The sequence below is a fragment of the Nannospalax galili genome, unplaced genomic scaffold, assembly GCF_000622305.1.
Source record: "Nannospalax galili isolate Female #2095 unplaced genomic scaffold, S.galili_v1.0 scaffold1090, whole genome shotgun sequence".
Taxonomy (NCBI): domain Eukaryota; kingdom Metazoa; phylum Chordata; class Mammalia; order Rodentia; family Spalacidae; genus Nannospalax; species Nannospalax galili.
In genome coordinates, this window is record NW_008327607.1 from 462,558 (window position 1) to 474,916 (window position 12,359).

The 12,359-nt window shown below is 43.0% G+C and overlaps 1 protein-coding gene across 1 annotated transcript; it reads right to left on the reverse strand.

Annotated features, from left to right (window-relative positions):
• Positions 1–716: 716 nt before the first annotated feature.
• Positions 717–4,651, reverse strand: Spint3 (serine peptidase inhibitor, Kunitz type 3). The gene is made up of 2 exons (XM_017798567.1): positions 4,576–4,651; positions 717–910 (listed from the first exon to the last, which is right to left on the reverse strand). Exons 1-2 carry the CDS (start codon positions 4,649–4,651, stop codon positions 717–719), a joined length of 270 nt encoding a protein of 89 aa, XP_017654056.1.
• Between the last annotated feature and the right edge of the window lie 7,708 nt (positions 4,652–12,359).

The following is a 12,359-nucleotide window of genomic DNA, read 5'->3' on the forward strand; positions in this document are numbered from 1 at the left end:
AAGAGTACTGGCTGCTCTAGCGGAGGACCCAGGTTCATTTCCCAGCACCCTCATGGTGGCTAACAATGGTCCCTAACTACAGTTCAGGGGATCTTCTGCCCTCTTCTGGCCTCCTTGGCCATTGCATGCATGTGGTGCATTTATATACATCCAGGCAAAACACTTACAAAGCAAAAATGAATAAATCCAAAACGTATTTAAGAAATACACTGTCAAATGAAAATGAATCTCCTATTTTTAAAATTAAAAGTGGTCTTAAAATTTTCAGGTTTTTCTTCTCCGTACTCCTCTTTCTTCCTTGGTTTCTGTTTAGTGTGGTGCCTGGTACAGCAAATCTCTCATGTCATAAGACCTCAGAAATCATATCCTTAGTCCAGTGTAGGCTCTTTTAATATCATGCCCCCGTTTTTCCACTCACCCCTCCCACTTCAAGTTTTATCTTCTAATGGGTGGAGCAGAAATTCATACTAAGATGTGAGTGACTCTTCTAAACTTCCCTAGGTTATTTGTGCATATCTTTATATTTACAGGGAAGATCTTAAGATTTTAAACAGGATGAGGACACTTGTACAATTTCAGGCATAGAATCGAAGTGATCTTAGGAACACAACAGGGGACGTGGGTTTTGAGGAATGCATCTTTTATTCACACACACAAAGCCTTAGGCGGCCCTTAGCAATCTAGTCTCCGTGGTGAGCTCAGGTCTCCTTAGCGAGTCACGTGACTTTGCAGACTTTCTCACATTTCACTTTGCTCAGAAAGTTGTTGGTGTTGCCTTTGCAGCCTCCATAGCGGAACAGCTCACATTTACCGGCTTCGAAGTTGTAAAACCGTCTCCTGAAGGCAGCTCGACACTCACCCTTATCCAAGGGGAGTTTGCATAGAGCCGGGAAGGGACTCTTAACTGCATCTGAAGAACAATGTTAAGTTAAGGAAGCCCAATCCACCACCTTCCGTCTCCTTCTCAGCCCCTCCCTGGGAGTTGTGAGGTCCTGGGTGACAGCTGTCCTCTTCCCACTCATCCTTAACCATCTCCACAGAAGCTGTGGTTTGTGCTTCTGCAAGCAGGGAAGGTGCCTTGCCTGAGAACCAGACTCAAGTCAGTTCACAAGGCTCTCTACCGCGGGATGCTGAGCTCTGTCACTCCCTTTTACCGTCCCCATAGACCTGATTTTCTGGGGTAAGATCCTCAGGATACTGTCTGCTGTGGTTGTCAGTTCCAGAAGGGACAGCTTTCAGGGGAAGCTTTGAATCTGAGCCAGGTTTCATCTTTCACTCTGGATGCACAACCTTGAACAAATGACCTATCTCCTTGACATTCAATTTTCTTCACTATAAAATGAAACAAGGGGCTGGAGGATGGCTCAGGGGTTAAGAGCACATACAACTCTTGGAGAATTTTGGAGGTTAATTCCCAGCATCCATGACCAGCAGCTGACAACTACGTGTATGTCCAGCTCCAGGGGATCCCACACCCTCCTCTGGGCTTCTCTGGCTACCTGCATAATATGCATGTACCCACACACAGACACACACAAGTACACATAATTAAAAATAAAATAAATCTTTTTTAAAAATGGAGTCCAGTGTCCATGTTTTTAGAGTCACTGAAAAGTTAAAGATAGCCAGCGATGACTGGGCATGGTGGCTCATGCCTTAATCTCAGCACTCAGGAGGCAGAGGCACACAGATAACTGAGTTTGAGGCCAGCCTGATCTTCATAGTGAGTTTCAGGCCAGCCAGGGCTACATGGTGAGACCTGTCTCAAAACAAAAACAAAAACAAACAAGCAGTCAACCAATGAAAAGCACTGATAAATAGAAAATACATTGATAACTGGTAAACTGTTCATAACTACCCCTTCCCTTCTTAAACAAAACCAGTCTTAACAGGAACCTCAGCCCACTCATCCTGTGGCCCTAGTTCCCCACACAGGCCTGCTCTTAGCTCTCAGTAGATGTTTGGTAAATATATATATATATTTATATATATATATAACATTATATATATATATATATGTTTAAGAGAATCATTTTTTAAAGTTACTTATCAGAATCAGGGTCTCCCTGTAGCCCCAGCTGGCCTGGAACTTGCTATATGACCAGGCTGGCCTTGAACTCACAGAGATCCACCTGCCTCTGCCTCCTGAGTTCTGGGACTAAAGGAGTGCACCACTACGCCCAGCTTGTAATTGCTCTTTTCTACTGTGTGTGCCCATGTGTGTTCATGTGTTCATACCTGTATGTTTGTGTATATGCATGTGTATGTGTATTTATGTTCACATGTGTGAGTGTTTTTGTGTGTGAATGCACATGGAGGTCAGAGTACAATCTTGTGTGTTGTTCCTCAGGCTTTTTTTTTTTTTTTGGAATCAGAGTCTCTCAGTGGCCTAGGGCTCATCATCCTCAAGTAGACTAGGCTGATAGGCACCTATCTCTGCCTCTCCAGTGATGGGATTAGAAGCATGTGCCATCAGCCAGCTCCCCCCGACATTTTCTTCTTTTTTAAAAGTTATTTACTTATTTACATTTTATATGTATGTGTTTTGCTTGCATGTATGGATGTAAGTGCAACCATGTATGTAATGCCTGTGGGGACCAGAAGAGGGTGTCAGATGCCTTGGAACTAGAGTTATGGATGGTTGTTAGCCTCTATGTAGGTGCTGGGAACTGAATCCGCATCCTCTACAAGAGACCCAGTGCTCTCAACTGCTGAGCCATCTCTTCAGCCTCTTCTTGTTTTAAAAAATATGGGGTTTGGAGGTCAAACTTCAGTCCTCATGCTTTCAAAGCAAGCACTTCACCGAATGAGTTATCTACTCAGCCCCTGCAATTACTCTCCTAGGAGTTTGTGGGCGTGGGGAGGGTGCTAAGGATGGAATCTAGGGCCTTATGTATACCAGTCAAGCTGCACCTCTGTCCCTCTTTGCTGTAGCTATTATGACTTCTAATGTTCCATGAAGAAGCTAAGGTCAGGGAGATGAAGTATCTGACCTATTGTCTTGCCAGGAAGTGTTTTGACTAAAATTCAAACCCAGCACAGTATGATGGCAAAGGTTTTCAGGTTCTCAACCCACTCCCTTTGTTGTAGAATGAACAGGTGGATGGGTGGGTGGTATGCCTATGGCAGAGCTCAGGTAGTGGGCGGGGGGAATTCAGGCTCCTTCCTATCTCTCACCTGCAAGACTGACTCTAGGTATGAAGGATAATGGGAAAAGAGCAACTCATCTAGTCAAGATGGAGGTGAAACAGGGCAGATTGGAATGTTCTTGGGATATCCTGGGCATAGTAGCACCCTATGTGACTCAGTAGAGGCCAAAGTTCCACTCATTTTAAAATTGTTCTTCTCAATTTTCAAATCCAAAGGAAGTCACTTAACTTATTTCTTTTTCTTTTTTGTCTTTTTTTTTGAGACAGGGTCTCCTTGTAGCCCCAGCTGGCCTGGAACTCCCTATGTAGACCAGGGTGGCCTTGAACTCACAGAGATCCGCCTGCCTCTTCCTCCTGAGTGCTGGGATTAAAGACATGAAGCCACCATGTCCAGCAACCTATTTTTTATGTAATGGAAATGATCTCCCCGCCCGTGTGTGTGTGTGTGTGTGTGTGTGTGTGTGTGTGTGTGTGTTCTGAGTGTGACCAAAGCATTTTTTTTGTGGGGGACAGGGTTTCCCTGTAGCCTCAGCTGGCCTGGAACTCTCTATTTAGACCTTGGGCTTTGATCTCACAGAGCTCCACCTGCTTCTATCTCCCGAGTGCTGGGACTAAAGGCATGTGCCACCATGCCCCACTCAATATTTTATGAGAAACTATTCAGAGCAAAGTTATACTGAGAAATACATACACATCCAAGTTTACACACATCCAAGCAAATAAAATCATTACTCTTACTTTCTAGAAGAAGAAACTGATGTTCAGAGAGACTAAATATTTCTGAGGTACAGATTTCATCAGTGGTGAGAGCAGAATCTGAACCCTGTTGTTTCTGACTTCAAGTACGCATGTCCTGTTGACCACACAGAGAGCCCAGGGCTTGTGCAAGCTAGCAAATGCTATACCACTGAGCCATAGGCCAGCCCTGAGTATTTGTAAAAGGGAATCTACTGGTTACACAAAAACCCTGAGTGTACCACCCTTCATCTTTCCATCTTCATTTGTAGATTTTAAGCCTCAGTCAAGGCAGGGGCCTGGGAAGGAATCTTCTATAATCAAATCTGACTTATCTAAATCTCTGACTGCTAAATTGAAGCTCACATCTCTTATAATCTCACCTTGCCCACCATGAGCTGAGGCTTTGAAACCCCTTTTGAAGCCCCCTTTGCTGTCTATGATGCTATCATGTATGTTAGGTATTGTCCATCTCTCTCCCATTAGAATGTTAATTCCTCCAAAGCAGAGTCTTTGGCCCATGCTGTAACTCCAACTACTAGGAGAGTGCCTGGCACGTAAGCAGACACTAGCAGATATTTGATGACCTGAACTGAACTGGTTCCCTGCCCTGCTGGGTGAGAATCAGACTCTGTGATGCTGAACCTCTGATTCCCAGTCTACTCTTTGAGACCCCACATTCTGTACCAACCTTTTCTTGATGCATAGTGAAGCTCTTGGCAGAAGGTGAGGATCAGAAGGAAGGAGAAGGAGGCCTGGAGCTGCATGGTGTCAGCCAGCAGTGGCCCAGCCTGGGGGTGCCTTTTAGGGAGAAGAGATGGAGAGGAGGGGCTGGCCCTGCATCCAGCTCACTCACCCCTAACTGCTGTGCCTTGTGGCTCTGGCTGCTTCTAGAACAGAAAGTCATAGCAAAGCACGGTTCTGCCATTCTCCTGGACTTATCTGATTTGGCCACCAAAGCCAACTGCCACCATTTCAGTGTAGAAGCCCCTTAACAATAATGGAACAGAAATGACTATTTACTGAAAGCCAGGCATCACATAAAATGTATCTCATATATTGTTTGTATTGAAATTTACACAGGAACCCCAGAAGATTGAGAACCCCATGCTGTGGTTTGGATATGATCTGAGTGTGTCACCAAGAGGTGAACAGGAAGCTTGGTCCCCAATGTGGCCGTGTTGAGGGATGGTTGAGTCTTTAAAAGATGGGACTTAGTGCCAAGTGATCAGGTCATTGAGGGGCTATTCTTGGAAGAGACTAATGGAGTTCTCATGAGACTTTGGTTAGCTCCCTTGCCAGAGGATTGTTATGGAAAGAGCAAACCATGGGGCTCAAGATACACTCAGCAGTCAGGAGTATGCACTGATCTTGCAGAGGACCTGAGTTTGGTTCCCACAACCAAGGTTGGGCAGCTAACAACCACCAATAACTCCAGGGAACCTAACACCTCTGGCCTCTACAGGCACATATACTTGTGCACACCTCCTCCACATATACACATAAGTGAAAGTAAGACAAATCTTTGAAAAGAGCAAGCATGACCCAAGTTGCTTTGACTTCCTGTTTCACAGTAAGACCTTTTCTTTTCAAATGCATCACTGCCATGATGCCCCCTGCCCCCGCCCCCTTGTCACACAGCTAAGAGGGCCCTCACCGGAGATTAAACTGATGGGGTCACCTCATCTTGGACTTTCAGCTTCTAAAATGTCATGCATTTCTTTATTATTTATTAATTGATAAAATGATATATTTTATGATGTCTTGAAATAGGTGTACATTGTGGACTGACCAAATCAAGCTATTTAACATGCATCATCTCACTTACTAATCAGAGTGCACATGTGCACAGTGAGAAAATTAAAAACTGCTCTCTTGGCAGTTCTCAGCTACACAATATACTGCTATAAGCTGTAGGCACTGTGTGGTACAGCAGACTCCTACAACTTCTTCTTGTTGTCTAACTGAAACTTCGTAGCCCTTGACTAACATCTTTTCATCTCTTCACACCCTGCCCCTGGTAATATCTTTTTTTTTTTTTTTTGAGTTTATGAGTTGACTCCATATGTAAGTGAGATTGTAAGGTGTTTGTCTCTTTGTGCCTGGCTTTTTTCCCTCATCATAATGTCTCCCATGTTCATTCACCTTGTCACAAACAATGTGGGTTTTTTGATATTTATTTTTATGTTTGTATGGGTTTTTGTGTATATATGTAAGTGCACCTGTGTGTGCAATGCCTAAGGAGGCCAGCAGAGGGCATTGGATACCCTGGAACTGGAGTTAGGGATGGTTGTTAGCCACCATATGGGTACTGGGAACTGAACTTGTTAACCAGGGCTCTTAACCTCTGAGCCATCTCTTCATCCCTGGCCTCAAACTCTTGACCCTCCTGCTTCAGCTTCCTGAGTCCTGGGATTATAGTCATGAGCAGGCCAAGCTCTGCTATATGGTTTTTACTTACTAGTAGAGGATTCTTCTCTGGCTAGCTGCTCCAGCTCCTGGTCCCCTACCAACTCCTTTCAAGTATTTCTTCATTCATGAATTCAAATCTAGTCTCATCAATTTCCTTTTCCAGGAAGTTCAAACCCTCTCCATGTGCAGCTCTCCTCAGCTGTCCTCAGAGAACTTTATGTCAACGGTGAGTTGTCAGTTCAAGTTGGTGTAAAGCTCCCTGGACTTGCTGAGGAGCGTTTTGATGCCATTCAAGGCAGTGTCAACTGCCTCTCAAGACTGACACTTTGAACTAAGTGACAGCTCAGGAAACCAGGAAGTTGATTCTTGCTTCACACTGTTGATTGACTTTTCCTGGTTGTCAATTCCAAGGACTTTCTTATTTTTTTTAATCAAGCTTAATTTTATTATTTATTATGTGTATATGTGCATCTGTATGTGTGTGTGTGTGTGTGTGTGTGTGTGTGTGTGTGTGCATGCATGCAGGTACCAAGGAGGCCAGAGGAGGCCTTCAGATCCTCTGGAGCTGGAGTTATAGGTTGTTGTGAGCTACCTGATGTGGGTGCTGGGAATTGAAGTCCAGTTCTCTGTAAAAGTAGTTTGTGCTCTTGACCACTGAGCCATCTCTCCAACCCCCCGAGGACTTAAATGCCATTTTTTTCTGATTTCACGAATGAAGTCATCACAAAGTGTTTGAGGACCACAAACCTGACTGCCCTGATGAATGCGGAATATAGGCACCTTGGATGAGCTGGTCCCCAGCCAGTGTAAGCACTTGGGCCTTTTCCAAGGATCCTGGACTTTTGTTTTCTCCTTTAAGAAGTTACCCACATGCATCATACAGTCCTCAATCCTTGTAAACTTGGCTTGCTCTTCCAATAAATTGTTCGGGGTGAGCTTCTAGGTTCACTTTACAAAGCCTGTGCCTGGAGTGCTGTCGTTGGAGACATTGGTTAAGAGTTAAGTGACACGGGGATCAAAACTGACTAAAGCCTTTTTCTTTTTCACCCAGATGAACTAATGGCTTTTCCATGGTGGCTACATGCTCAAGTTCATTGGGATTGAGTCTTCTGGGGAGGTCTTTAGTTGCTAGTTCTTGGACCTATGACACCATGGCCCTTGCATTCCATGTAACTTCAGCTTTATTGAGCTCAATTTCATTAAGTGCACTGTGACCCTTTCTTTACCCTTTGAGGAGCACTTTGGTTGGTTCAAGCCTAGTAACTCTTGACTTTGAGAAAGTCATTTAACCTTTTTGAGCCTCATCTTTAATGCATAGTATTAATTATACTAAATTAGCATATATGCTAGTTATTCTTGAGTTCCAATTTAATTGGAGTGAGAGATGACTAGATTAGTAAGCAGCATCTCTGATTATGTCTGTGATGGTGTTCCCAGAGACCGCTGCATCATGCGGCCTCTGACCTAACCAATAGTTTAGTCCATTGATGGATTCAAAATTTGAGTAGACTGTTGAGAGCTGGTAGAACTGTGGGAGTTCATGCTTAGTTGTGGGAAGTGGGTCATTGGGAGTGTACACTTTTTTCATTTTAGTTTTGTCAGTGCACACATTGGGCAAACATTCTATCACTGAGCTACATTCCCGGTTCTCTTTTTTCTATTTTATTTTGAGGCAGGAACTTGCCTAGGCTGGCCCAAAACTTACATTCTTCCTGTTTTAGCCTTTTGACTGCCTGGGATTACAGACATGCACAGACATGGCGGGCATGTGCCTTGGAAGGGTATATCTTGACTCTGTCTCCTCCCTCTTTGCCCCCCACAACAACAAAAATTATTGATTTTCAAATGTTAATCATGCTGAAGTCAGAAATCCCGCAGAAGATTATAGACACACAGACTTTTTAGATTACAGAAGTATTTCTTTCCTTTGTTCATAGTGTGATAATAACTTGGCACAGTACAGGGTAGTGCTTGATGAGGGGTGACTGTGCTGATTTGGACCAACAGGCCTTGTGATCATGCTTGACAAGAACTAGCCTTAGAGAAGCAGGTGCCCTGTACCTGACTTGTCCTCAAGGATTGCTGATCATGGCCCAGTGACTGTGCCCTTCCTGGGATGATCTGGGAGGCAGTGTTTCTGTAGTTCCAGAAGATGGAGACCAGGAGTAAAATTTGTTAAACTCAATCACAGCAGCAGCTCTTACTTGATATTTGTCACATATTCAGGAAAGAAGTCTTATCTCATGCCACCCATTTGTGACTGCATGTGTATAAGCATAAATTAAAGTATTTTATTAGTTATTTGATAATTTCATATGATATGTTTTGATCACCTCCCCAACTCCTCCCCTTAACTCCTCCTAGATCCACCCGAATTTCCCTACTCCCCAACTTCATGTCCTCTTTTCTTGTTTGATAACCCACCATCTCCAATTTTTGCTGTCCATATATTTCTGGGTGTCGGGCCAATCACTGAAGCATGGTTGACCTACCAGGGGTCACACCCTTAAAGAAAACTGACTCTCCTTACTGTGTATAACTCCTTAGTTAGGGGTGAGGGCTCACAAACCCTTCCCCCACTCCATGCTAAAGTGCTGACTGGCTTGATCTTGTGCAGGTGTTGTGCAGGCCTCCACAGCTGCTGTAAGTTCATGAGTGCAGTGGTTCTGTCTATTCCAGAAGACACCTTCACTCTGGTCCTCCCCCATCTCCGACTCTTATCTATGGGTAGAGAGATATAAATTTAGATTAAATTAATTTGGATTGGGACCCACCCATTTGAGTGTTGTAAGAATGGGAGAAGTATATTGCAGTGGTATTTTCTTTCACCCCACAAATTAATGAGATTTGGTTAATGTGATATTCACATATATGCTAATATAGACATCAGGAATTGATCATGTCCAGTCCTTCTGCTCTTGCACCTACTCTTCCCCACCCCCACACCCTCCCCAGTCCCTCATATTCCCTTTTGCATCTTCATGTCAATTACTTATTTATTTTATTTTCCATGTATGAGAGAGACTGTCTTTCTGTGTCTAATTTCATTTAACACAAAGTCCTTCAGTTTTATCCATTTTGCTGCAAATGACAAGATTTCGGTCTTTTTAAAGGCTGAATATTACTCCACTGTATATTTATACACCATATTAAAATTTTTTGACCTATTTATTTTTATTTCATGTGTATGAGTGCATTATCTGCATATATGTAAGTGTACCCACATCATGTAATGTCCACAGAGGTCAAAAGAGGATGTTGGATCCCTTGGAACTGGAGTTAAGGACGGTTGTTAGCCTCCATGTGGGTACTGGGAACCAAACACCAGTCCTCTGCAAGAGCAACCAGTGTTCTTAAAGAATAAGACATCTCTCTGGAACCCCTATATTTTCTTTATTCTGTCACCTTTAATGAGCACCTAGATTGATCCCATACCTATCACTTATATTCACTGTGAAAAGTGCCACAGTAAACACGGGCATACAGGCATCTCTTTGAGCACCGACTTCATTTCTTTTGAATGTTTATCCAGGAGTGGGATGGCTGGATTATATGAAAGTTCTTTCAGTGTTTTGAAAGGTCTCCGTGCTGTTTCCTATGGTGGCTATGCTAATTTATATTCAAAAGTGGGATTTAAAAAAATTTCCCCATTCAAGTCCTTATCTCCAAAAAACCCTTGAAAAGAGATTTTTTAAATTTATATTTAATGTGTATGAGTGTTTTACTGAATGTATATAAAGGCACCCTATCAAGCAATGCCCACAGAAGCCAGAAGATGGTGTCAGAGCCACCAGAACTGGAGTTAAGGATGGTTGTTAACCACCATGTGGGTGCTGGGAACTGAACCCAGGTCCTCTGGAAGAGCAGCCAGTGCTCCTAACCACTGAGCCATCCCTCCAGCCCCCTATCTACAAAAAAAACTTTATCTTTTCTAGAACTGTGCAGAGAACTAACATCTGTGCGAGCCCCTGGTACATGCCAGGCAATTTTTTGCCTTATCTCATTACATCTTCACGAATAATCTGATACTATAATATCCATCTATGAGAACAAGGTGTGGGTTCCATAGATCCTGGGCAGCTGTGGGTACTGGACTGAGGCAATGCTGTGGAGACCAGAAGAGGGCATTGGGTCCCCTGGAACTGGAGGTTGTGAGCTGCCATGTGGGTGCTGGGAACCAAACCAGGTCCTCTGGAAGAGCAGCCAGTGCTCCTAACCACTGAGCCATCCCTCCAGCCCCCTATCTACAAAAAAAACTTTATCTTTTCTAGAACTGTGCAGAGAACTAACATCTGTGCGAGCCCCTGGTACATGCCAGGCAATTTTTTGCCTTATCTCATTACATCTTCACGAATAATCTGATACTATAATTGCCCGATTTTCAGCAATTTCCCTTTTAAAAGAGAGATGTGCTCTGTACATAGAACAAATGCACTTGTTCTGAACATCAGCATGGTTTGTCTTTAGTTTTCTTCCTCTTTTTATTATTATTAATTTTAAGTTAGTGTACAAACATACATTTTTTGGTGAGGTTTTCATGCATTCCTGCCACTGTTCTTTGATGTACTTTGATCTCATGTCCCCCCCGCCCCCCATGCACTGTCTTCTCACCCCTGCTGGTCCCTTTCTCCCCCAGAACCACGCCCCTTGTGTTTTTTACAGTTTGGCTTATGTGTCTTTTTATCTTGTGTGCATTAAAAATAAATGTCCAGAAATGAAAAATAGCATTAACCACTTTAAGAAAAGAGTAGATTTAGGTTTTCAGAAACCAAATTGGAATTTTGAGCAAGGGACATTCCCCCCCCCACGTGATCATTCAATGACAGATAGCTTTGATGTAAATGGGAACTTTAGAGTAGAGGAGAAAATGTCTATGGAACTCAGGTGTCTGAAACTATCCAGGAAATGCAGCAAATTTTTGTTGTGGAGGACTTCAGTTAAGCCTTTCCCTGGTGCTGATGAGTCTGTCTGGTTTACATCTTAGTGGTTGAGCACATCAAGTTCTACCCACATTGCACATGACTTGTTCTAATAATATTAGTCTTTGTTGCTATGGAACATCTCCTACACACTGGATAGTATGCTATGCACATAATCCTACTTGTATGATCTTGATAAAAATTCTGCAGCATGGGTTTTATTGTTTTGCATATTTTTCAGATGAGCAAACCTGATTCAGAAAAGTTATGAGGCACACCCTGCGTTTATTAAGTTTGCAAATGGCTTCCCTGAGATTTAACTCAAGTCTGACTCAAACCTTTACTGAAGCATTATACTTCCAGCTGGGGATGTAGCTCAGTGGTACAACGCTTGCCTAGTATATTCGAAGCTCTGGTTTGATCCCCAGCACCATGTAAACCAAGCATAGTGGTTCATGCAAGTAATCTCAGCACTGAAGGGATGAGGGATAAGTTCAAGAACATCTTCAACTACATAACAGTTTCAAGACCAGCCCCAGAGTACATGAGATCCTTTCTCCAGAAAACAAAATAAAACAACAAAAACCCTTTATCCATCCAGCCCTTCCCTCTATAGGGGTGTCTGTCCCTCAGGGGGACCCCATCCCCTATCAGGTTTCATATCCAGACAGACTAGGATTCTCTATGAACTCAGTGTCTGACCTTCTAGAAATGGAGTCTGGAGAATAAGGAAGAAACAAATTCACAATAAAGACACCTGGCGGGGCAGAGAGATTCTAGGCTTTGACTGGAGGTAGAATTGGGTGTGTTGACATGGGCTTGATTGCAGTATAGTACAGAGATCCAACCGGTATACCTCTCTTCTGTGTTTCCTCCTTTGGGTTTTTTTTTTTTTACTTTTATAATAATCCTTTATAAATTTTTTAAAATTTAATAACCACATGATTAGAAGAAGCATCTCATTACAGCTTTAACATATTCAGCAACACATTCCACATTCTCTTTCAAAAGTGGCTGTAAGTTTTTAGGTTCACAGTTGAATTAATACAGTTATACAATATTGAATTCAATATAAACCCTGTAAGACATAAAATTGAATGAGTTTTTACCCTTTAAAGAAGATCTCAATTTCATTTTAAGATAT

What these genes read in the sequence shown, in the direction of transcription:
- Spint3 (XM_017798567.1), bottom strand. Translation starts at nt 4,651, where the DNA reads ATGCAGCTCCAGGCCTCCTTCTCCTTCCTTCTGATCCTCACCTTCTGC. An exon ending in TCACTATGCATCAAGAAAAG is followed by an intron (nt 911 to 4,575) that starts GTTGGTACAGAA and finishes ATTGTTCTTCAG; the next exon opens with ATGCAGTTAAGAGTCCCTTC.